Genomic DNA, 24,021 nt, shown 5'->3' with positions numbered 1-24,021 from the left:
GCCGGACTCCCTCCCTGAACGTCTTCCCGCCTGACCTTCCCTGTGCCAGGTCCCAGCTGCCGGGTCCTCCGTCTTGGTGGTCGAGACCCTCTCGTGAGCCACGAACCAGGTGGCTCAAAATGGCAGATGATCATCTCACAGTCCTGGGGCTACGGTCTGAAAGCAAGGGTGCAAAGCAAGGGGGCGCAGGGCCAGGCTCCTGCCTCCCATCCGCTTCCGGGGGTGGAGGTCACCCCTGGGTTGCGCGGCGCTGCTCCCGTCTCTGCCGCCATCGCCACGTGGCCACCTCCTCCCTGTGCGTCTGTCTCCCTCCTCTTCCCATAAGGATACCTGTCCTCCTGGATTTGACACACCCAACCCCAGCATGACCTCCTCTCCACTAATTACATCTCCAATGACCCTCTTTCCAAATAAGGTCATATTCTGAGATATGGGGAGATGGGACTTCCGCGTACGATGCTGGGGACACATTTGAACCCATAACACTTAGTAACCTTTTCACCAGGTGACCTGTCCCTTTCAAAGCCCAGACTCCCCTGCAAGCTGTCTCTGCAGTAAGCTTCTTTTCTTTTTTTATAAACAATTTTTAAAAAGATTTTATTTATTTTTAGAGAGAGGAGGAAGGGAGGGAGAAAGAGAACAAGAGAAACATCACTGTGTGGTTGCCTCTTGAGCACCCCCTACTGGGGACCTGGCCTGGAACCCGGGCATGTGCCCTAGACTGGGAATCGAACCGGCGACCCTTTGGTTTGCAGGCCGGCACTCAATCCACTGAGCCCCACCAGCCAGGGGTAGCTTCTTTTCTATTCCCGATGTTTTCCTCTCCGAGGCTCCTCTGACCCACCCCTGTGACATAGGCCCCCACACCCCCCCAAGGCCTGGTCTCCCAGGCGGCCTGTCCCAAAGCCACTCCACACCCCTGCTTGCCCCAAACAGCTCTATGTCCTCATTAGGTCTGCAGGAAGGAGAAACCCATTTTGCTCTTCAAAGGAACTTCCAAATCAAACGTCTGCAAGCACTGGGCAGGTAAGGAGTGAACGGCGGTGCTGGAGGGGGCGCGGGTGACAGAGGACACACCCGCTCCAGGGGGCAGCCTGCCAGTGCCAGCCGGCGGCTCCAGGTGGGCATGCCAGCCCAGCACCAGCAGCCCTCTAGTTTTTCAAGAGAAACAGGCCGGTCCTGATTTTTCAGTGCTGACAACGGCCCGAGTTTATTTCAGGCACGCGTGGGCGGCACACACCTCGGCAGCTGCATTGGGCCCGCCCGTTTGCAGCTCCTGTCCTTCCTTACTTCCTGTCTCGGAAAGAGAACATGCCTGCCTTCCACGCTTTTGTTGCATTTCCTGTAGGTTTTTCCCTGCGAGAATGTTTTTGCTTCCCCTGTCATTGGCTATGAACGCCCAGCCTGTGAAGGGAAGGACTCTTCGCCTGCTCTCCCATCCTCTCCCCCACCCACGTCTTGCCCCTGGGATGCTGCCATTTGTCACGAGTGTACGTGTGACAGCCTGCTGGGGCTGGCCCTGTTGTAGGCACCGGGACCCAGCAGTGAGCCACAGAGACGACAGTCCAAACACACCGGTCAGCAAGGTGGGCACTGGGCCGCCAAAGAGGGGACATGTGTCGTGGATGAGTGACGACACTAGAGGCCAACCCGGTGGGTGGGACCCTGGAGCAGGGCACCGATGAGGCCCCTCATGAAGGCAGCGGAGCGGTGGGGCCCACTCAGAGCCAAGTACCGTGAGGGCTTCCTGCCAGGGCAGACAGACAAGGGCAGGAAGTGCAACAGACAGTGCTAGGAGCTGAGGAGGAGAAGCGAGCAGGGAAGTGGGGTATGAAGCGGGGTGTGCGTGTGAAATGTTATGGTTCAAGAAGCCCTCAGCACAAGGGCGACGTGAACGCAGATCAGAAGGAGGCGAGAGAAAAGGCTGAGTGGAGTTCGGGAGCATTGTTGCCCATAAGAACACGTGCAAAGGTCCTGAGGCAGAAGCTTTCCAGGACCAGAGAGAAGAGACATGTGTCTGACAGAGGAACTGGAGTGGGTACATATTATAAAAAGCTTCCTAGGTCATAAAAAGACTTGGGGTTTCACTCGGGGTGAGGGGGAGCCCTTGCAGGGTTTTGAAGGTCCCTTTGGCTGCTCTATTAGGAACAGATCCCACAGGGGTAGGAGGAAAAAGCAAGGAGACCCGTCAGGAGGCACTACGGTGACTCAGGAGAGAGGATGCTCCGTGGACCATGGCAGCGGCAGCAACGGAGCCGCCAAGAGACACTGTCACAGTCTGGAAACACACACACGCGCTTTTTTATTATGGAAATCTCCAAAGAAAAGCAGAGTAGGTGTGATAAGCCCTATGTACCCACATACCGTGTACCCGCCGGCTCCAACATCAGCGCAGGCCCCGCCTGTTTCACTCATGACTCCCCCTGCCCACCAGCCTCCCACCCCCGGGAATGGTGGGCCTCTGCACGCGGCCCTCAGAGAGTATGCATCGGCCAGCGTTACAAATACCAATGCTCAGGCCCCAGCCCGGCCCAGCGGAGCCAGACACTCTGGGCTTGAGACTCAGGAATCTGTGTTTGAATGAGACCTCTTGGTGAGAATTTCTGTCTCAGATTATTCTAAGTCAACCCCAGACTTCATATCGTTTCACCTGTAAATATTTCAGTGAGAATCTCCAAAAGGTAACCGTTCTTTTTATTAACTGATTATTAAAAAAGATTTTATTTATTACTTTTTAAGGGGGGAAGGGAGAAAGAAAGGGAGAGAAACATCGATGTGCAGTTGCAATTGCATCTTGCGCGCCGCCTACCAGGGACCCTGGCCTGCAACCCAGGCATGTGCTCTGACTGGGAATCGAGTCAGCGACCCTTTGGTTCGTAGGCCAGTGCTCAATCCACTGGGCCACACTGGCCAGGGCTGATTTTTTTTTTTTAGACAGAAACATTGAATGTTGTTCCACTTATTGATGTCACTGGTTGCGTCTTGTGTAAGCCCTGACCAGGGATCGAACCTGCAACCTTGGTATATCAGGGTGATGGTCTAGCCAGCTGAGCTACCCAGCCAGGGCAAGGTACTTTTTAAACACAAAACCTCAATATCATTATCACATCTAAAACAACTTAAGCATGATTCCTTAACATCATTAAGCATCTGCATGTTTTGAAAGCAGAACCCGAGGACCCGTGGCAGACAGGATGTGGGACACAAGAGAAAGACAGGGTTCGAGGGGGACGCCACATTCATCTCCAGAAGCCCTGAAAGGATGAGGGGCTGTCACCGCGACGGTGGAGGCTGACAGGATGGGTCTGGGCAGAGCGGCAGGAGCTGAGGCCGGACAAGCCAGCGATGTAGCTGCAGGCACCGCTGGGGACAGGGCCAGCCCGGAGCCCCGCAGAGGCGGCCGGCTGAAGACGCAGCTGGGCGCCCCCAGCAGACAGGAGGTACTTAGCCTCCTGAGACAGGGGCAGGTCACCCGGGGAATGAGAGCAGGGGACAGCGTGTTCACAAGCCAGGGAGACTGAAGAGACATGGCCAAAAGATGTCAGGAAACCAGGTGTGAGTGGTGTCCTGCAAGCCTGGGGGAGGACGCGTGCCAGGGAGGCAGGAGGGGTCAGGGGGTCTGACGCTACCCCATGTCCTGTGACAAAGCGAGTGCTTGTCATTGTAGTTAGGCCCTGGTGAGCCACCGAGGGGTGGTTTCAGTAAAGTCGAGGGGCAAAGCCGTAATGAAGAGGGAGAGAGAAAGTGGGGACAGAGAGGAGAGACAATTCTGCATGCACAGGCGTGTGAGCATGGGTGTGCATGTGTCTACATGTACGGGCACGTGTGTGTGTGTGTGTGTGTGTGTGTGTGTAGAGGGGAGAAGTGGGGAGGACAATGAAGTCGCACGATTTTGCTGAGATGGAGCTAACACCCAGTTTGGTGGGAATGATCCGGGAAAGGGAAAAACAGACGCAGCAGGGCAGAGGGAGCGCTGTGGGGGCGGGGGCGGGGGGCACCCCCGGTCAGCGCCGGTGTGGGCGAGCTCGCCCGAAACTCACACAGCCCGTCCCTGCCTACCAGGGCAGAGGGGCCGATGTGGGTGGGCAGGCAACTGTGGAAATGCTCCTCTGCTTGCTTCCACCTTCCCGGTGCAAGGAGAAGCAACTCCATCAGCTGAGAGAGAGGGGGAGGGGGACGGGAGGGGGAGGATGGGGAGGCGAGGGGGAGGTGAGAAGTAGCCCTGGCCGCAGCAGGAGAGGAGGGAAGGCGTGAAAAAATAGCTGTGGGGGGCGGTGGGAGAGTGAGCTGAGTACAGAAGTAACCGAAGGGCCCACCTGGACTTAGGGGTCATGACGTGACAACGAGACCAGTCAGCACGGTCGTGGGTGGTCTCCAGAAACTTCTAACTGCAGAGTCAGGTAGAGGCAAGAAGGATTAAGTCAGTGGCTTTCCCTGGCAAGTAGGACCAGGCAAAGGAAGGGCAGAGCAAGGGGCAAGAGTGCGTCAGAGCGCGGGGGTGAGCAGGGGAGAGGCCGGGGCAGGGGGGGCTGTGCAGAGGGGGCAGGCCCAAGGGGCTGGGGTCCCAGGAAGGTCAAGGGCGGCTGGAATCGGGGAGCTGAGGGGGGAGTGAGGAAATGGAGGTGGAAGATAAAGACAGGGATGTTTGACACCGTTGGTGGCCCTGGAGTGGCTGGCTGGGCTGGGGTGGCAGACACTCCCTGGAGGGGGGGGAGGTCAGGGAACCGAAGGCCAAAGTTCCTTCAGAAGGGTCATCGGGGGCAACTGAAGGAACCATGAGCGAGGGCGGGACCCGGCACTGCGGAGCCTGATGGAGGGGGAAGGTCCAGTCGCCAAGGAACCAGGCGCGTTGAGGGAGGGGCGGTGGGTGACCTGGTTCCTTGACACATGTGGGCAACGGGTTAACACTGCCGGCCAGAGACCTTGACCTTAGGTTCCCTCTCTAGCCCAGTTTCCCTGGTAACCTGATAAGAGTTGCCCATGTTATTAGAATACGTGGCTTATGACAAAAACAGACCCGACTGGTAGAAGTATCCAGACGGAGAGGAACCACAGGTAAAGTATCACAGTGGTGGGGCCATGTGGGGACTGTCCTCTGGGAGACCCTGGACACTCAGCCCCCCGACAGACCCTGGGGGCGGAGAGGCTTCCCCGTGGTGTGGCCCAGGCACCCATACCACGTGAGGGGGCGCGCCAGGGGGTCTCCCGATGGCGTGTGACTTGTCAGGCTGCTGTGAGGACGCCTCTGGAGGAGGATGCCCCCCGCGCCCCACCACGCCCGCCAGCAGGCTGTGGCTCCTGTCCTGGGTCCCACAGGGGCATGGCCGTTCGGATGTTTGGAGGTGCCTAGAAAGACCTCCTGGTGGGGGCTGTGCATGAGACCCAAAGTTGAGTGCTGTCAAGGAGGAGGGAAGGACAGTGTCTGGAGAGGGCACGCGGGGCTTAGGGGACACACACCCCACCCCCGGGGCTGGCGGGCCAAGTGAGGCGGAAGAGAACCAGCCAGGACTTGAGAAGCCTGCAGGGGGACCGGAGTCTTGCCCCAGGCTAAGCTTGGCTGTGGATTCTGGTTCCCAGGACAGCGCTGTGTCAGACACCCCGCTGCCACCGGAGCTGGCCTCCCAGGGAGCGGCTGTCCCCGAGGTGACCCCAGCCTGCTTCCTAAACCCCAGGGCGCGCAGGCCGGGTTCCTGGTCGGCACACCGCCCGTCCGGATCACGGCTCTCACCAACCACGCGCACTTCTCTCGTTCATAATGTTTTCATTTTCTCCCTTTCATAATAGCTTCCACAATGACACACCATAAGGAAATTCCAGCAAAGCCCAGCCCACAGGTCAGAAAAACAAGTAGGTCAAATTAACAATGCAGACGGCCTAAGACTGAGGTTCCATTTGTGGCTGCATTCTTGTGCAGGGTATTAAACCGTCCTCTTGTATTTCAGGGTCTCAGGAGGCTAGAATCATCCAGATCAAGGTCAGCCTCCTTCATGGGCTCATTCTGAGCTCAGCCAAGACCGGCTTGGGGCTGTTTCTTCCAGAGTTATCAGTTGGGAGCAAAAGCAGCTCTTTAGAAAGACAATGGTTTTCCTGGGCGGACAGAGGCTGCTGGAGCGTTGCTAAGCACAGTGGAAATCAAAACAGCGGTCTGAAACAGAAGCTGGAGAGCTAAGACAAAAGCCGGCGGGGCAGACACGTCAGCCTGCCACGAAACTCTCCTGTCTTCCTCCCGCCTCCCTTCTTCCCCTAAATGTCCAGGCCTCACAGAAGGACCAGCGGGGCGGGGGTCCTCAAGGAAACATTACTTAAGCAAATGCACTGCCTCCCACCAGGCCGGCAGCTGAGCACAGCCCAGCCAGAGAAAATAAGAGGCGAATGTATCCTCTCCTTTGGCAGCAGCTGGGAAAACATCTGCGGGGCAGAGGCGGGCCCTCTGCACACCCCCACTGCCCGAGGCTGGCCACAGCTGAGGTCACTGGGCTGACGGAGCTGGCCCACCGCTTGGGCAGTGAGGCTGAGTGCAGACCTGGGCTTGGAGCCCTTCCAGTTGTGTCTTTTTTCCCTTAAAAAGAGGAAATGAAGGTCTTAACTCAGCACTGATACAGTGCTGAGCATGCTCCTGGCAGACCAGGGACGGGACCCAAGCCCCGACAGGCAGTTCCTCGCGCCTTAGGATGGGGCGGCAGCTACGGGGGGAGGGCTGGGGGGCCGTGAGCCTTCCCGCCCAACAGCGAATAAGAACGAAGCATAAAAATACCCGTTTCTCCTCAAATGCGCACATGCTCTCCTTGGATGGGGCCAGTGGGGAGGATGAAGCGTGGGGGGTGGGGTGCGGGGCAGGCGGGAACAGATACTGGTGGGCGATGGTTCGCGGCCTGGCCACAAGCTCCTGGGCCCCCACCCCGTCTCTCCCCTTCCCACGAGGGACATCTGCTGGACCAAGACCAGGTGTGCTGCTTCCTCCTACAGCAAGGCCTTCGGGTTTGCTTCCGACGGCTGACAAGTTAGGCCCAGGCCTGGGCTGGGGCCGGAGGTTCTGCTCCGGCTCCCTTTCCAGCATTTGCACTAACGGACCAGCCAGACCAGTACCCGGGCACTTTCCCTTTCCTCTTCCTTGCTCAGGCTCTCCCTCCGGCTGAGCGTCCCAACGGCTCTGCTATGGCCCCGGCTTAGTGCGACCCTCTCCCACGGAAGCCCTATTTCCATGCGTGTGCACTGCACGCACATGCACACGCCCCTTCAGAAGCCATGTGCTGTGACCCATATATGTCTTCTCATGCTGCATGTGGAGCAGGGAGGGAGCAGAGGGAGGGGAAAGTTGCACCCTTTCGCATTCCCTCGCTCAGCAGGGATCCTGGAGCCGACTGGGTGCCCCCGGTGTTGTTCCCTGGGCCCTGGGGAAACGGCAGAAAGGCAGGGACGGGACCAGCAGAGGCAGCAGGAAGGAGGCATGACGTGGTCCCCATGGGGAAGGAGGGAAGGAGGGAAGGAGGTCGGGCTGCAGAGAGGGTTTCTTAACATCAGATATGACAGTCTGTGCGTGCAACGGTGGAGACGACCTTGCTGGGAAAGAAACGGGGGAAACAGGGAGCCAAGTCGTCAGAGTGATCTGGGACAGGGCCCGGAGGAGAGGTGGAAGCCCCCGGAGGTCCTTGGCTGTGACAGCGGCCAGGCGGTGGGCGCCCCCAGTGCGGGGCACACAGACGGGGTGAGAGGCTGGTGCAAGCCCTGCTCTTGCTCCCTCAGTGAGGCAGGAAGCAGAGCCCTTCGTTGAGGGGCACGGCCCTGAGGGCTCGAGGGCTGTGAGCAGTCGTCCTGGGGAGCAGCAGAGACACGTGACCAGGACAGTGCGGTAGGATTCCTGGGCAGCACTGAAAACACTTTATGGGGCCACAGCAGACGAGCCCGTGTCGTGTGTTTCAGCCACGTTCAGCACGGTGGGCGCGTGCCCGGAGCGGTGGTGGTGGGACTGCTGCGGCCGGGGCCTCCCCCGCAGCACGGAGGGGAGCACGGTTCAGAGTGGGGGCGGGGTGGGGGGCGCGTCCCTGTGGACCGGGAGCTGAGCGAGGCACGGAGGGCACAGAGGCTGTGCGGGAGAGAACGGCGGTGGGTCTGGGCGTCCACGGACCGAGGTCTTGGTGGGCTGCAGACTCTGAGTGCGGTTCGGAGGGACTGAGGAGGGCAGAAGACGCGGAGGAGGGTGGTGGGGCCCTCGCCACTCCTGGTCTGGCCGCAGCTGCTGCTCAGTCTCACACTGCGCCGCCCTGCCCTCGGTTCCTGGTTCCCAGTTCCCAGCACCGAGCCGGCCGGAGGGCAGCCTCCTGGGCAGGTACATCCTGCCCCGGGCAAGGCAGGTCTGGGCTGCCCGGAAGCCTGAGGGGCTGGCCCAGGGGGCAGATGCACCAGAGACCAGGGTGTCTCCTGGGAACGGGGTCAGCCGAAGGGGAGAGGGACAGGCATGAGGGCACAGCTGTGGGGCCAGAGGAAGGGGCGACTAAGAGCATGCACTGTTTGTCACCTGGGGCCTCCCCGCCCAAATTTCAGGAGAAGGCAGGGAACATGGAGCGGAAGAACTAAGAATCAGCGTTCATCGGCCCAACGCCGATTACAGGGCAAGGCAGAGTGGGCTGGCTCGTCCTGGCCATTCGTACTTTTCCTTTGAGAACTGCTGCATTGGTGACCAGCTTGTCCCCAGCTTAAAACCCTGTGCCCACAGGAGCCCCATGTCCCTCACAAAACCCCAGAGGTACAGATTCCAGGGCTCACCCGGGGCACGCCCAGTTCCCAGAGTTGTTACACTTAATGAAGCACTAAGCCTGGAGTCCCCTGTCCCCAGCAGGGGTTTCTCATTCATTCACTTCTGGTCCTTCCCTCCGCAGGACAAGCTTGCCAGCTGAGGTCATTTTTACCCTAAATGTAGCGAGTTCAACAAGGGTCAAACTCTTCTGTGGAAGGAGTCCTACATTGTATCAGACAGTAGGATAAATTCTAGAGGTATGCAAGAGCTAAAGGTAAAGAAATCCAACTCTGAAAGTATTAGAAGAAAGTATAGGAGAAGCCTTCACAGTTTTATGGCATGAAAAGCCTTTCTAAGCAAAGCATAAAACTCAGAAGTCATCACAAGAAAAATGCCTGAAAGATTTAAGACATGGTTTATGGAAACGAAGTATAACATATATAGAGAAATGAACAACTCCTAAGAGTCCACCTCCATGGACTTTCACAAAATGATCACACCCACATAACCGGCTTGAAGACCTGGAAACGGAGCTGGTGGGACCGACCCCCTGGGACCCCCTCCTCTTCCGGCCTGTGCTCTAGCGGATGAAGGGTTCGCCCCGCTCCAGTGGGACCTCATCCTAATTTGCATCTCAAGTAGGTCTGCAAAGACTCTCTTTCTAAATAAAGTCACCTTCATTGCCAGGGGTTAGGACTTCAGCGTGTCCTGCGGACGCTGGCCCACTCACCGCATCTGCTGAGAAGAGACTGCCCCCTCAGCAGCAACAGACAGTGTGAGCAAATAAAGGTGACTCTGGTGACATGCGCTAGGAAGACAAGGACACAGATGATGGGACAGATAAAGCTGGGGCGTGCGGGCTAGTCCTGTGAGGGTGGTTGGGGAGGGTCGCGCCGAAGCCACCGCTCTGGCCCGAATGAGGGAGGCGGCCAGGAGGCTGGAGAGGGAGCCAGGGCAGGGGATGGGCGCCGTGCGGCTCGGGCGGGCACTGTGTGGGGACCAGCGGCGTGCGCCAGGTGTGACACTGCTGGGTGGCGACTGTCCGTCCAAGAGAGGGCAGCTGTGGTGGGTGACCGCTGTGGCAACTGCAGGGAGAGCGGTGGGAACCAGAGCCAGACAGGAAGAGGGAGAGGGAAACGTCGATTTGCTGCTCCACTTATTTACACATCATTGGTTTATCCTCGTATGTGCCCTGACCAGGGATCGAACCTGCGGCCTTGGTGTAGCAGGACGATGCTCTAACCCACGGAGCAACCCGGCCAGGACCTATTTTGGAGGAGAGAGGTCTGGACTGGCTGGTGGGTTGGGAGGGGCTGAGGAAGGCAGTGGGATCAGGGTGCCTCACCGTCCTTGTCCTGAGCACTAGGCCGCCATGAACCAAAATGGGGGAACTACAATAAGATACGTGGAGGCGGGGAGTCCCAGCTACACTTTAAAATCAGCCCATTAAGTTTTAGCTCAAACTCCTGTTGACTGGAATTTAATTAGATTTTAGTCAGATATGTGCATTTCTAGATTAACTGGAGAACTACTGTGTTTACATTGTTGGTGGTCCTTGCCCCAAAATATGGTATACCTTTTCATTTATTTGGTGCTTCAGTAAAGTTTTATCTCGTTCTTCTTTTGGGCCGTATGTATTTTACCGTTGTTTATTACCAGAAACAGCTACCCCTGGGAGCGGAATCTTTTTCCCATCACAAGCTCTAACTGACTAACGATGGCTTTTGGGAAAAAGCTATCGAGTCTTACCTATTGCGGTTGGAGAGCGGCCAGCTTACTAATTCACTGAGTCTAATGGACAACTGAATACCTATCCCCCAGCGCCAAAGCTATCAACGCTTTCCCAGTCTCACTTCCCCACCCTCCCCTCGCTGCTACGTGCGTGTCTGTCTGTCTGTCTTCTGAAGTATGGACAAACAAATGCCAGACATGGTACCTCTGCACTGCGGCTGCTGCAGGACCCGTCTCCGGCACTTTCTAAGTGGACAAATCTTACTCTCTGCACCCAAAGGCTTGAGAGTGTTCAGGAGGGGGAGACAGAAGCCACACGGTGAAGGACTCTCCTCCAGGGCCCGGGATGAAGGTGGTGACCCAACGCCACGCAGCTCTCCCTCTAACGCGCCCCACCTTTTCTACACAGGATCACTCCCCAGGTCTGCCTCCTGGGTGTCTGTCCCCTTTTAGACAAAATGCTAATAGACTCTCCGTAACCTTATTTTCCCGACAGCAAACCGAACCAGAAACCTAGACGGGGTGGGAGCGCCTGAAGTCAGGACACCCCGCCCCCCACCTCAAAGCCCCCCGGTCTGGAGCCACCCTCTGCAGGCAGGGGTGAGCCATCGCCACTTCTGCCTTCGGGCGCGCGGTCTGCCGTCCTCGGGTCCTCTGCTGCAGGGGTGCAAACGTCGGCTCCGCGGTTGGACTGAACATTTTATTACCCCCACACGTGTTAGAAAAAAAGCCTTTACTGATGGACTTTTTCCAGGGCATCCTCCAGCCCACATGGAGAGTTAGGACAAAGTGCCCCCTCTGGACAGATTCAGTCCCACAGTCACGGCCTGGAAAGCGGGGGTAGGGCTGGAAAGGGGAGTTCACACACACACACACACGCACGCACGCACGCACGCACACGCGCACACGCTCGCGCGCGCACACACACACGTGTGCACGTACGCAGTTGCGGGGACGCCCCAGACCTGGCACCCAGGCACCCCCCCTCAACAGGCTCCCTGGGGTCGTTGGCATCTTTAATGTTTTTAACATCCTTACGAAAATCATACCTCTTCCTGTCAGTAATCAGGAAAACTTAGACGAGAGAGAGAAGTTCTGACTGAAATCAATTTATACTACCAGAAGAAATCTCTCAGTCCTCACCCAAAACACTGTTGCAGCCTGTCTGGAGAAAGCAGCAAGTAGCCCTTAGAAATGAGAAACAGAAGACTCTACTTGTCCACTTAAGAGAGAAAAAAAGTTCAACGTGGAATTCCAATCTTGCAGCCCTGGCCTCTGTTAATCAGGAGGTTGTGTCTGACCTGTGCTCCCCGCTCGGGGTTCAGGGGTCCCCCATCCCGGGGTCCGGTGAGAAGGCAAGCCGATACACAGCAGGGGGCCTTGGAACAAGGCCTGGCTGGGCAGGGCAGGGGGCAAGTTATTGCCAGCCCTGTTTTCCAAGATTCCCTCCTCTATCCGCACCACTGAAATACAGACAAACCCACTGTCGAGACAGGCCAGGCGCGAGTGTCCGCGCTCCGCTGGGCCAGAGCCCAGGCGACAGCCTTCCGCTCTGTCCCCACAGCCAGCGGGATCCAGCCCCGCTCCGCCTGACCTCAGTTTTGCTAAATCAGGCAGCGGGGGCTGCAGCAGCTGCCCCCTCCGCCTACGGGGACGCCTCCCAACACGCAGCATCTGTGCCCCCGGGGCAGTCGTCAGGGTGAAGCTCAGCCCCCGCAGCCACGGTCAGATAAAGCCCAGACTCACGGACTCTCCACCCAGTCCAGGCTATTTAACAAAAGGTGACGCAGTATGGTGAAAGGTAGTTCTAGGGCTAGCAATTCATGTTAAGAGCAATCGTCTAAAGGACTACTGAATTGGCATGGTTTACGATATCCTAATAAACACCACACTTTGTGATCCTCATTTAAACTTAAATTGTTACAGCTTTTTAAACTTCTTTTTTCTTTCTTTCTTTCTTTCTTTTTTTTTTTTTTTTTTTTTTTTTTTGCTGGTTATAGGAAAGAAGCAGCGTGAAGGACAGACATCCTCATACATTTTAGTTGATTCATGAGTATCCGCTGAAAAATGTAGAGCCTCAGATTCCTGGGCTAAGCCTGGACTTAGATCTGAGCCTTCCCAGATTTTACGTTGCCAGATAATTTCTCCTATGATTCAGAATGCTGGGTAGCGTGTAATCGTGTGCGGATGCGCGTGTGTGTATCTGTGACACTTTTTTAATTTTAAGTTTTTTCATTTTTCAAATACAGTTGACCTACAATATTGTATTAGTTTCAAGTGTGCAGACATTCATACAGCTTTCTAAGCGATCACCCATCTGACACCCATCTGACACCGGGCAGGGACATCATCACAGTATCTCTCACTACACTCCCTGGGCTGTTGTCAGTCCTGGGGCTGACATCCCCGGGACTATTGTGTAACTGCCAATTTGTACTTCTTAATCCTTATAATTTTAACTCGGTGTGTGTGAAGTAGTGGTGTTTCTTATTTGCTTATGCTTGGTGTTTAAGCTCTTTTTTTTTTTTTAAAGGACACAACGAATCTCAGTAGAAAGAGCAGAAAGGTAATATAGGTTCTCCTTCATTTGCTTTTACATTAGGATTCTGAGGTCTGGAGGGGTTAACTGTATTCCCCTAAGATAAATAATAATAGTAATAATAAAAAAAAGCCATGAGCAGCCAGGATTCAGGTCCTGCCTCTGTTGCCCAAGACGTGGGAGAATAAGCAGGTGGAGGTGGGAAGGTGGCCAGAAGTGGGGACAGGGGAGGAGCGGTTTTTTAGCAGAGATCACTATCACCAATCAGTCGGTCAACACACGCTGAATACAAAAGGGCAGCGGCCAGCGGAGAGGCTCCCCTTAAATCTGGGTCTTGACGGGTGGCTGGACCACCAGGTCCCGCGCTGGGTCTGAGCGTCAGCTGTGCACACCCTGCCCTCCCCTCCCCGCTCCTCAGATCCCACATCAACACTCACGTCCTGCTCCGTGTGACCTCACCCCGGTCCAGGGACACGGGAGAGTCCCTTGTCATTTTGAATTACCCAGTTTGCCTCCTGCCTCACCTCAGACCTTGTCAAGGAGCGGGAGCCGCAGAAGCTGAGGTCCAGATCTCAGGGAATGCATGGTTTCGTTGGGAACCCACGTGGACAGTCAGAGTCAGAGAGTAGAGCCCAGCGGCTGGAGCGGGGTTCCGGGGGCTCTGGGAGGGCCGCCAGCCATGCCCCAGCCTCGGGGAGGGACAAGGCGGCGCAGAAGAGGCACCGGTGCAGGAATAGAATTAAGTACCAGCTCGCATGACATAACAGAAGCCTCTCCGGAGGAGTCCCACATCCTCAAGAAACTGCCTTAAATTTAAGTCTTGCAGACCTGCTTTGGGATTGCTGCCAACTGGGCCACGGGAGGGAGCTGCCCTGCCGGCCGTCCACGCTGATGTGCTTAGGGCGGAGCCCTGGCCCCAAGTCACGTCTGAACCAGGAAGCTGTGCCTGCAAATGGCAACCCGCCAGCTTCCTACGCCCGGAGGGCTGCCTGCGCCTCCCCCGGACCTGGCCGGACCCACCTGACCTTCTCGGCCAGGCACACTCTCGGGCCCAGAACAGGAGCAGCGTCCACCTCGGGTGCAAAGCACCACACATCCACCACCCACGTGGCCAAGGCCCTTCCCGCCCCCCGCCCTCAGGACAGGCAGACGAGCCGGGGAGATGCATCCCTGCAGGGGGCCCGGCACAGACACCCAGCGGCTGCTCCGCTCAGACTCGAGGAGGCTTTCGATGACAGCAGTCCAACGCTTGCTGCCTGACAGTCTTCATCACCCTGGAGCCCTGTACCTGCATGTCAAACTATTTTTACATTTTAGATCGAGCTAAAAACTATAAAACAAAACAGGTTCTCTCCTCTTAGTTTGAGAAGCACAGCCCCGCGATGAACTGGAGGACCCGGCCCGGAACGTGGCCAGTGTGGGGAGCTGCCCCAGCCCAGCCCAGTGTCCTTCCACCACCCTCCGCCCTCCGGGCTCCACCCACCCTGGCAGGAGCCTCGTGCACACACCTGAGTGTGTGTTCAGTTCCTCCCATGCCCAGTACCCTGGCCGCACCCCCTTCCCGGGGCCAGAGCGGACACCCTCACTGTACAGTCGCTGGGGCCCTGGGAAGAGACCTGAGGCTGGCACCTGTGTCCCTGGGGTGTGGCCCAGAGGGGGGCGCACAAACAGCAGGGGCGCACGGCCCTCCACCCCACTCCTCCTTCCGGTGCGAGGCACCGGGCCCGGTCCCTCTGGCCATGGTCTAGGAGCAGACTGTCTCCTCAGAGCCCATTAAGGTGTCCCCTAGGAGGGGACAGCCTGTTCTTCCAGGCTGCAGTTCACTCTTCCCATGTGAGCCCTTCGCTTTCAAAAGTGTGTCTTGGCCAGAACCTCGGAATCAACTCACACCAGCACTGCTGCTACTGGTCACATTTAAACCTGTCAAGTAAACCCTGAACTTACACACACAGATGCAAGACAGGGCGGGAGGGGAGCCCAGCCAAACGGCAATCTTATTTGGCATTGAACCCACTCAATTTTAGGAGATTCGTTTTTCATAAAAAAAGCATAGGTGTGGGTAACATAGATATGAAATATATTGATAATTATGAAGGCTGAGTGACGGGTGCATGAGAATTAATTTTTCCTTTCACTTTTGTGCACATTTCTAAATTTTCGCAATTAAAGGTTAAAGCCTCTAAAAGAATCCCGGCAAGACCTGGAATCACGTTCCTACCAGCGAGTTACCAAAACCACAGGTAGAAGCCCACACTAACCCAGTCTGCATTTTTGTAAATATCATGCTGAACGAACCTACAACAGGAAGGACCTGAACTCAGGCCACGTGGCTCGGTTGTCCCACATACAGGAGCCTGGCGCGCCCAGCTGGCCTGCCTGCGCTTCAGCCTTTCCCCAGGAGAAATGATAGAACAGCGGCTTGTTTGACTCGCTCAGGTGTTCTCAAACAGGTCAAACTTCAAGTCACTGACCAAACAAACCCGGGCCACAGAGCCAGGGAAAGGGACCAAGGCGACCGTTCAGAGGAAGCCTTGCGTGGCTCCAATTCAAACAAAGGACCATACCGGGCCTCTATGTAAACAGCAGCTGGGAAACCCCAGGCCCAGTGTTGACATGGGAACTCTCCCCCAGGAGCTCAGAGGAGTCTGGGGACACTCACTTGTTTGTGAGGTCTCCCAACCCTCCTCCCACCCCCTGCCCCCGCCCACAGACGCAGGTGCAAACGCAGGCCACTGCAGACCGCCTCTCCTAGGGCTGCCGGGAGAACACTGGACTTTGAGACATCGGTGCTGGCTCTGGAGGTGGGTGCCACGCGTGAACAATGGGCTGTTTCCCTTCATCTTGTCCACACTATGTCTAAGAGACAGAGAGGAGGACAGCAAGCACTTTTTGTCCCCATGGGCACACAAGGAAACTGCTGTGCCCTCACTGTGGGCTGCGGGCCAAGGGGTACTGCTGCGCCCTGTGCTTTTCACCGGCACCTGAGGCGCCTCTGCCAGTCAATCAGGCCACTGGGAAAACTCTCCAAAAACCTCTGAAATGGGTGCCGGTGTGTTTGGCTTTCCTGCCTCTGGGATTCCTGTTCCCACCCTGAAGGTAGATTCCCCAGCGAATTCGGTGAGGAGCAGGGACGGGGAAGCACCCTCCGTTGGCTCCCTGGCTGGCTGGCTAGATGGCCTGATATGCTGCAACAGGAAGGGCCAGGCCCAGCGGCCGACCAGTCGAGGGTCATTTGTTCTTCCTAAACTCACAACCCAGTTCGAGCCCCTGACCGTCTCCGGGCACTGCTGGAAACACTAAGCAAGGGCGAGTCCTTCTACAGGGAGGCCTTTCAGGTTGGGGTTCTTGTGGGGTGCAATGGGCCTGGAAGAGCTGTGCTTACTGGGGGCCGGCTCTCAGTCCCCGCCCCCCCAGCTCTCCTGCTCCTCCCAGACAAGCAGCCGCGATGTGCGTCTGCCTCAGGGCAGGACAGGACGGAGGCCCACTCGTGGCCAGGGAAGAGCCACTACCACATAGGAGGAAACCCTCCCCTTAAGCCTCCCTGGCCTCTCATTCCTCACTGGGGAGGCCCACCCCAGGGGACCACAGCCGAAGTGAAAAAGGAAGCTGCCCCAAGCCCTGACCCTCACAAAAAGGGTGACCAGCCAGGACTCTACCGCCGGCTATGCGGGCGGACACAGGTGTACAGTTGCTCACAAAAGCAGAAATTGCAACATTTTAGGGGGAAAAAATGAGAGCATTCTCTACCTTGTCAAAGAAAGGCAAGCAAAAAAGTTAGGCCTTTGGGACACAGACAGAAACTCCCAGTACACAGCCAGCCTGGCTGATCGGGCATGTTTAGGACACTTCAAAAGTTTGAGACAAAAACTTGGTAGTAACCGAGCTTCTTGCCGTCCTTCTCCGGACCAGCAGTACCACTGAATGCTACAGCTGCTCTTTAAAAAATAGTTGTACTTAATTTAGAAAAATGGACTTTAAAAGTGAAGTATTCAGCCCCAGGTCTGCATGAATGCTGGTTACGTGACAAATGTGGGGGCGCATGAGCCCTCTTATTACAGTCTTGGCTCTAGAATCCAGTGTATTGTGATCACCAACATAGTGTGCATGCATCTCAGCCCCAACTTAATTCCCAAATTGAAAATATGCGTGACATTACTCTCCTTCATCACTTTCAAATCTTCGCTTTTGAAGTCTCTTTCTTCAAGTGGCTTCAAAGGAACTGAAATGGATATGAATCTTGCTTAATGTTGTAATCCAATTGAAGGATAGTCTAATCTCTTTGATAAAGGAACAGTTTTGTACCATGAAATTAATCTCTCAGCTCTGATAAATGCAGTGTGAAGTGGACATCTAAAATGGACTGGAAGTTTCTGTGATTTTCTCACAAGACCTCAGCAAATGAACAAACTTGGACTTTTCAGGACCAAGTGCAAACTGGAATAACCTGATAATAATTTAATCCATGATTTGCTACCCACTGGTGGTTCTGACAAAGCGGGAGACATTTCAGAAACCGAGTGATGGAAAACAACCCTATAACTGTATGCTAATAAAATTATTAGGGAAGTGGAACCAGAAGAGATGGTTTTTCTAAGAAGCAGATACTAATTGAAACAGCAATGCATACAAATGTGAACAAAAGACTAGAGACATTTATAAAGAGTGGAACTGAATAGATCGGTCATCTACCACCTAAAGGACCAGTGACCATCCTCCGTTCAGTTACAAACAAGGGACGATGCTACAGCCAGACACCGGCTGGAAGCCTAGAGTTTGAGGTTCTAAGAGCCCTAGCCTGGCTCTGCTCCCTTTGGTGTTGCCTAGGCCTTCATGATGAACGTTAGCCACAAAACAAGGGATCCGGGTCAGCGATTCCAGAATAGCCACACAGGAGGCAGGTAGAGAGATGTGCCACTTTGGGCAAGCAATTTTCTTAGCCACTTCAAGCCTCAGTTTACTCATCTGTAATATGGGGATAATAACAGCTCTTTTGTAGAACTGTGAAAATAAAGGAGATTGTCGTTTAAGTCCTTGGCACAGTGTCAGCCTAAAGACTTCCTGAAGCCCTATATGAAACACACCGGATTGGCATCTAACTCAGAAACACCCACCCTGAAGGCGGAGTCGTCAGGAAGTGTATCTGCCTCAAGTTCTATACTTCGCCGCACTGACGCCTCCGTGCCAAGTACTTGTATGAGGCAAAGGCGCCATCAGCAGGAAGACGAAAACCAAATGTGAGACGGCTTGACTCCGTAACAAGCCATTGAAACGAGTCTACTACTGAGGCCGAGCAGGCTGCTGAAGACGGGACACCGTGGATATCACTCATTCACAAGGGCGCCGGGAGTGAAAGCCGACTCAACTCAGCGGCGCCCGGTAGCAGTGACACACACAAAGGTGGCATCGGTGGTTTCTCCGAGTCTGTGCTACGGCGATTCTGTCCCTGTCCCCTCTGGGAGTGAAGCCAGCCAACACATACCAAAGGGCTTCATCAACAGGTGCAGAAGGACGAGAGCGCCAGGCACATGGGCCAGCTGGCTCCGCCGTCAGCCCGCTCCGACCCTCAGGAATCTGCGCCGAGTCCCGGCGGAGCGCGGGGCACCGAAGGCCAGAGGCCGCTCTCCAAGAACGGAACCCCGCGCCCGGCGCGCTCTGGGCCCAGACCCAATGCTCTCGGCGTCCCCTGTGTCACTTCATTCAAACAAGCCAGCCCCGCGCCCTCACGCCCGGCGGTCTCCGCCCAGCCCGGGACTGGTCACCCCGGGGAAGGGAGGCGCCCATGTCTCTAAGTCTCAGCAATGCCGAGCGTCCTCTGTTCTGGGTGTCCCTCCCCTACCGGCCCCCCACACCGGGCAGGAGACTCGGGGGCGCGGCCCTAGCTCCGGGCCACGCAGCCAGGTCGCAGGCACTCACCGAGCGTGGCCACCGTGCCGGCTTCGAAGAGCAGGCAGTCCCCGCGGCCGCGCGCCTCCAGCAGGACGCTGCTGTCGCCCGCGGCCTCCAGCCGCCCGAGCAGCCGCAGCCCTTTGCTCAGAGCCATGGGCCCCGGGACTGTGGACGCTACGCTCCACGCGCCCGCAACTCCTGGAGTTTCACTTTGCGCGGAGGCTTGGGCCGGCGCAGGCCCCTCCCGGGCGCCTCCGCACCGCCTCTGCCTCCGCCTCCCCCGCCTCGCCTCGCCGCCGCGGGCAGGTGAGGGCGCGCGCCGCCTCCGCCTCCCGGTCCCGCTCCGCGCGGACGCCGCGCTCCCCCCAGCGGCGAGGCCCGGCCCAGCGCGACGCCGCGGGCGCGCGGGAGGGCGGGCGCCGGCTCGGTCGCGGCTAGCCGTGGGCCCCGGCGCGGCGGGGAAGCCCTCCGGGCGGTGGGCGGCCGCCTGGGAGGCGGATGCCACACATTCCTGGGCGCGGAGGCGGCTGCTGGCCGCGGGGTGCCCGAATGAGCCTGAAACCCGTACGCACGCCGCGGCCTTATATGGGCAGCGCGGCCGGCTGGCGCGGAGGGGCTGGAGCCTGCGGGCGGCGGCCGCCCTCCCAGTCCCGCCCGCGTGCGGCGCCGGCCTCTCCGGTCCACTTCGGCGCCGCTGGGAGGGTCAGTTCAACTTTCTGTGCCTCAGTTGCCCTGCGGGTGAAGCGGGATAATAACTACCTACTTCGTAAGGTTGAGGGGAGGATGGAGCTAATTCGCGTCACGGGCTTGGTGAGAGCCTGGCGAGGGGAAAGTGCAAGATTAAGTGCTGCGTTTTACTAGCTTTTCATGGAGATCAAAGGCGTGTTGTCTCGGGGAGACGGAGGCTTCTGTCTCTAGACCTTTGTGCGGGTAGAGTCAGAGGAGTTAAGGACTGAAAGTTTGGGAAGTAACGAGCCCAGCCGGGGCAACTGGGAGGTGCTGGTGGGCGGGGAGCGATGGGGGGGCCGCTCCCCTCCAGCTCGCACGCCCCTCCCACTCTGCTGAGTAGAGTCCCTGACTCAAGGGCAGATGCTACAGCAGGCCAGCTTGTGCTCACCTGTGCGGACACCGGCATGTGTCCGAGCATCGTCCACCGATGTGCCGGCCCAGCCCAGGATGACCTCGCAGCTAAGGACAGGGAGGCGGGGCCCCTCTGAGCACTGGGTTCTAGCCTAGCCGTCTGGCTCACCTGCCTCGGGGGAGGCTTCTCTGGAATCACCCTTTGGGTGGGTTTGGAGGTTTCATTTCCTTCTCGTGATGGGTGTGTTGGGTAGTCTCCCCCTCCCCCAACAGACCTCCATGGGGTGTTGCCCGAGGGCCCCCAAAGCAGCCTGGCTCCTCTCCCACCCCAATCTGCTCACACTGAAAGGGCGACTGTGGGTCAAGCCGAGCCTCTTGGGCATGTTGCGGAAGGAGCAGAGCCCCGGCGGACATGCAGGGCTGACCGGGAAGGACCAGGTGATGATGCCGTGAATAAACATGTGAACTGGCAAGAGATGCAAATCCTTCTCCAGCCTTCTGTCCGGTGCTCACACACTCAGTTATGAGCTGGTGAGTTTCCCAGGAGTGATGCCTGTGAGCTGTATATACAGTTTCTTATAATGGAGATGTTACTTCTTCATTACAGTGTGCCCGTGAGACAGGGTAGGCTTGGGCGGACGTTTCCTTTCCCTTGAGCTCCAAGCTCCCTTCTCCTAGGGAGCCGTCCTGGATTACAAGCCGGGCTTCACAGGTTCGCCTTCCAGCTCCCACTCACTCCTGTGTCGCTCCAGAACTGTTTTGATGTTTCTTCTCTGGTGAAGTGTTTTTGTTTTCTTTTCTCATAACCCTGTTTCCCAGATTAGGTATAAGATTTTAGGGAGGGAACTAAGTCTTTTAAATTTTATCTCTCTTCCTCTTGCCCGCCTTCCCTACTGTCACTGAACTTAAAAGCTCTGCACAATGGCATGTTGAACCTATTTTAGAAATTTTCCTATAGTCAAGACCAGCACTTGAGCTTTGCAGTTTATAGAATCTAAGACAATCAGTTGTAAGATGAACCATTATATTATGTGGCACTGAGGAGAAGAAATGCCGCCAATTAAACAATTCAATTAAATTGTTGGCTGTGCCCTGATTTCAGCGGCGTTAGCGTGTGCATGTTAGGCCGGGGGAGCCGAGCGCTGCTCCCCTCTCTGGGAATGGGCTGAACGAGCGCGGGGCCTGCTGGGCTCTCAGGTCGCGGCCCTGTGGTTTGGAGGGGTACGGTCAGCACGGGCGCGCGCAGACAGAGCACCATCCAGACAGACACGCCCCGGTGACAGGCAGAGGGTCATCAGGCATGGGTGCATTTAGCAGATGGAGAAAGTAACTGATTGTGAGACAAAAAAAAGTCAGCTCAGCTCTGATGCCTAACCCACCAGCACGGGCTGGGGAGACAGGTGGTCCATCTGAGTGGGGAGAGTCTGGGGACACCGCGCCCCTGGGGTGGGAGGGAGGGGGCTGGGAAGGAAGGCAAGGCCAACCCCATCAGCCACTGCAGGAGAGTCAGCCTGGCTGTGGGGACTCGGGACGGGGGGCCAGGGCCCAGCGGGTTGTCAGGGCAGAGGGCAAAGACAGAGGGGAGAGCTCAGTGGTCGTGAGGGCGGCAGGGGGCACCTGACAGCGTGAGAGGCAAAGAGGACAGTGAGGACTCAGAAAGGTGCCCAGTGTGTAGACACGGGGACAGCAGTGGCGCCATCAACAGCCCAAATTTTTAAATAAAATTTCATAGCTTTTCGAAGTACTTTTTTACACATACTTCATTAGATATTCACAGCACTGTGAACAGAAGGCGAGAAACCAGTATTCTCAGCTCTTTCATTAATGGATTCATTCACCCGAGTGCAGCCACCCAAGGATTGGTTTAGCGGCTTCCCTCGCCCTTCCTGGGTCCTTAACGTTGCTGGAGAAATTGCATAGCCTTGCACACTGGCGTCATTTTCTAAACAATAATTATTTATCAGCTATTCGGTTAGCGTTCACATTTCCAATCATCTCATTCGTGTCATTTCTACACCGTCTGTGTGAGTCACATAAGTACACATTTCCCTCCCTCCACGTTTTCCCCTTTGTAGTTCGCTTGCTGAGCAACTGGGGTGCACGCCCAGCATCCCCCGCAGACGACTGGCTGCGTGGTGTCCCTGTGGTGTCCCTCCGCGTTCCTTCGCCCTCTGTATTGTCAGAGAAGCCGGAGCAGATTCTGCTCCTGGGTGCGGGTGTGTCCTCCCGCCAGGGGGCGCCCGTCTGACTGCCCCTCTTCGCGGTGCAGCTGCCGCTGGTCATGGGCGCCATCCGCAACCCTCCCCAGACACTTACGCCCTAGTCGCCGCTGCCTCCTCCACCGGGAGCTTAAACTCTATGGACAGAAAGTTCCCACCTACTACTGATTTGCCCGCCGGGAACACAAAGCAGATAGAATAGAATTCTTTTCCTTTCTTGACTAGAGTTCAAAATAGTGAGTTATTATGAATTCAGCGTGTTGGTTCATTAAAATCCTCCTATGGTGACCAACTAATGTAGTTTTGTGTGTTTTTTTTTTTAATGTACTTTATTATGATCTCATGCTCGCGTTTAAGCGCCTTGGACGTGCTCCGGCCCAGCACACGCTCAGCCGCCCCGAGGTTCCAAGTGTCCCGCCCCGGCCCTGGGGACCTCCGCGAGCGCCCTCCTGATCCTCTGGATCAGCCCCCTGGGCTTCGGTCGGTTCTGCGCCTTCTGGTAGGACAGCATCCGGCTCCTCTTGTCCTTTTTCTGCTCCTTGACCTGAAATGAATCATTGCTTCAAGAAGTCCTGGTTTTTTCCCGTGGAAGAAGCAATTTCAAGAGCGCAGGTGGGCGCGGTGAGGCCTGTGAGGGTTAACCTCCCAGTCGGTGGCAGGGCGCACTGCCTGTGAAACCGGACAGCTGAACGGCTCCGCGCGTTTCTCGGAGACAGTTAATTCAAGGCTGCTCCGCTGTCCCACACCCCCGCCCTCCAGCCCCACCCTCGGCAGCTGGCCTGGGCTCCTGCTTCCCTGAGGAGGCGGGGCCTCGCCACCCAGCCCCATGGCCCCCCACCGCCCCCGCGGTGGCGGACGGCCCGTCTCTGCTCCCTCCGCACATGCTGGGGCTCTGACCGTCCTCCCTCCCCAAGGACTTTGTTTCCCCCTTCTTCCCCACTGTCCTATGTCACCCATCTCTCCCCCTCTCCTGGATTGTTCCCAGCAGGGGCAAAAGGTGCTCCAGTGTCTCCCATCGTAAGGAGGGGACCCTCCCTCCACCCCAGATCACCTCTCCCTGTGGCCCTTCGCAGAGGTCGTGAACTGAAAGCGAAACCGGTGTGCCAGATTGTGCGTGTTTTCCGGCACTGTTTAGGGGTGTCAGGAGAAAGCTGGAGATGTCCGTGCGAAGCTGCATATCAATTCTACGCCAAATGCAGGTAAGCCTGGCCTGGGCCCCTCCCTCCTCTTGACCACAGTGACCACCCTGTCACTGGACTCTGGCAGCAACTGGCTCCAGCTGCCTCCCCTTCTGTAAAGCACGCATGGTGAGTCATGTTGCCCCTGTCTCGGCTTCTGATGGCACCAGGGTGAGGTCCCTCTCCGCCCCTGCTGTCCTCCCAGCCGCCTCCTGCCTTTCTTTCCTCATCCCTGAGCTCCAGGCCTTTCTCCCCACTTGGTCCCATGACTCTGCCAAGCCCCAACTCAAGGTGCCATTGGCCACTGGCTGGGTCCTTCCCAGCTTCCTTCAGCCTCCATGTGACCCCGCAGGGGGACCTGACCACACATTTTCCCAGCCACGTCTCCCTGTTCTTTCCCCTCTTTGAACCTCAGATGTCTGGGCTTCCCTTGGTCACCTTCCCTCAGACACGGCCCTGCAGGAGTCTGACGTAAGGCCTCTGCGTCCTGGGTCTCCCCTTCCCACCAGGGGTGACCTTCAGCAGCTTAAACACTTAACTCCCTGGTGCCTCAGACTCTTCCCCTCTTACATGGAGACGTGAGGATTAAGTGCGTCGATGCTTATAAAGGGCGTGGAACAGCGGCAGGCCCCCCAGTGGGCAGCATGGAGCGTG

At 56.9% G+C, this 24,021-nt stretch overlaps 1 protein-coding gene across 3 annotated transcripts in view; it reads right to left on the bottom strand.

The window, feature by feature from the left end:
• The window catches only part of SYNJ2 (synaptojanin 2), an 86,192-nt gene extending 67,091 nt beyond the window's left edge, over positions 1–19,101 (bottom strand). For all 3 annotated transcript variants that reach the window (XM_054570161.1, XM_054570162.1, XM_054570165.1), the window contains exon 1: positions 18,918–19,101. In XM_054570161.1, the coding sequence (XP_054426136.1) occupies positions 18,918–19,044 (127 nt within the window). In that variant the 5' untranslated portion in view covers positions 19,045–19,101. The remainder of the gene's footprint in view (positions 1–18,917) is intronic.
• Between the last annotated feature and the right edge of the window lie 4,920 nt (positions 19,102–24,021).

Source organism: Pteronotus mesoamericanus, unplaced genomic scaffold (assembly GCF_021234165.1).
Source record: "Pteronotus mesoamericanus isolate MK-2021 breed Mesoamerican mustached bat unplaced genomic scaffold, CSHL_Meso_final contig_20, whole genome shotgun sequence".
In the NCBI taxonomy this organism is placed as follows: domain Eukaryota; kingdom Metazoa; phylum Chordata; class Mammalia; order Chiroptera; family Mormoopidae; genus Pteronotus; species Pteronotus mesoamericanus.
The sequence above is the reverse complement of the archived record's forward strand: the minus strand, read 5'-3'. Positions and strand labels throughout refer to the sequence as shown.